Source organism: Lotus japonicus, chromosome 2 (genome assembly GCF_012489685.1).
Source record: "Lotus japonicus ecotype B-129 chromosome 2, LjGifu_v1.2".
NCBI classification, from domain to species: domain Eukaryota; kingdom Viridiplantae; phylum Streptophyta; class Magnoliopsida; order Fabales; family Fabaceae; genus Lotus; species Lotus japonicus.
Genome location: NC_080042.1, coordinates 51,639,891 through 51,641,364, shown reverse-complemented (window position 1 = coordinate 51,641,364; position 1,474 = coordinate 51,639,891). Strand labels below are relative to the sequence as shown.

General features: G+C 52.8%; 1 protein-coding gene across 1 annotated transcript; it reads left to right on the top strand.

Moving 5' to 3' along the window:
• Positions 1 to 251: 251 nt before the first annotated feature.
• LOC130736588 (uncharacterized) lies at positions 252 to 989 on the top strand. Its single transcript, XM_057588401.1, has one exon. The coding sequence runs from the start codon at positions 252 to 254 to the stop codon at positions 987 to 989; it is 738 nt and encodes a 245-aa protein (XP_057444384.1).
• The last annotated feature ends 485 nt before the right edge of the window (positions 990 to 1,474 follow it).

Sequence of the window (1,474 nt, the reverse complement as noted above, 5' to 3'; positions counted from 1 at the left end):
AGAGGTCACCAACACACTCGTCGGGAGCCTCACGGGGAGAAACACCGTCGCTACAAGCTTCGATCACCGGTCGAGATTGGCAACGTCTGATCCGAAGTGTCGATGACATTCGGCAGCGGAACGATTACTTATAGGAGCAGTTGGAGTATTATCGTGTCGAGCAACAAGATGAAGGAGAGCGGGAGGCCGAGGCCGTGGCGGAGTTTGAGCCGTTCTCAGCAGCGGTGAGGGAGGTGGCTATTCCGGATAACATGAAGAACCTCGTTCTGGAAGCATATAGTGGCAAGGCCGATCCCAAGGAGCACCTGCTGTATTTCAACACGAAGATGGTGATAAGTGTTGCTTCTGACGCGGTGAAATGTAGAATGTTCCCGTCAACTTTTAAAGGCACAGCGATGGCGTGGTTCATGACCTTGCCTGGCGGATATATCACGAACTTTCGCGATTTCTCGTCAAAGTTCTTTGTTCAGTTTTCTGCGAGCAAGAGCAAGCAAGTTACGATAGAGGACTTATACAACGTGCGCCAGTCGAACGGGGAAACTCTGAAGCAATACGTGAAACGATTCAGCACGGCGTCTGTTAAAATTGAGGAGTCAGAACCCCATGCTTGTGCGCGTGCTTTCAAGAACGGGTTACAACCAGGAAAGCTGAACAGTAAGTTGAGCCGAAAGCTAGCTCGGTCGATGGTGGAGATTCGCGCGCTGGAAAACACTTACATTCTGGACGAGGAGGATGATGCTTTCAAACGAAAACGTGCAGAAACGGAAAAAGAGGGCGATCAGAGAGATGCATCAACGAAAGGAAAACCAAGTAAAGAGAAAGGAGAAGGTGGTAGGCGGCGAGATAAGAAGATAGAGTCAGGGGAAAGGACTGCGAGGGAACCGTTGTACCCTAGGAAGGAAAGCTTCGAGCGTCGTCGCCCGTGGCATCAGACCGACTCCCGCCGGCGTGAGGAGTCGGGGAAGAGTCTAAACGCGCATTTGACATAATTACTTCAGGAGGTCAAGGCGACGCATGCGGTCGAGGCGGGCGAGAAGTAGACCGACCCTCCTCGAGTGGCGGTGGACAAAACAAAGTGGTGCGAGTACCACCGCTCGGCGGATCACGACACCGGAGACTGTTTCACTTTAAAGAACGAGATTGAAAGGTTAATTCGGGCGGGACGCTCGCAGTTAAACGACTGCGGTGACCGTTGGCGTGGTGAACGACAACAGGGGAATCGATACAAAGGGGACCGCCAGCAAGATGATCGCAAGCGGGATGATCACCGCCATACACCGACTTCTGACAAGAAAGAAACACTGGCAACAAGGAAGAAGGGGGCGGAAGAGACCTTCAACAGAGATCTCGAGCCACCAGTTGGGACGATAAACACGATTGCTGGGGGTTTTGGTGGAGGTGGCGACACAGCTTCGGCGAGACGAAGGCATGTAAGGGCGGTGACGTCGGTATGAGAGTATGAAGCCCCATTTGG

Coding starts and splice junctions, on each gene's coding strand:
- LOC130736588 (XM_057588401.1), top strand. CDS start 252: ATGAAGAACCTCGTTCTGGAAGCATATAGTGGCAAGGCCGATCCCAAG.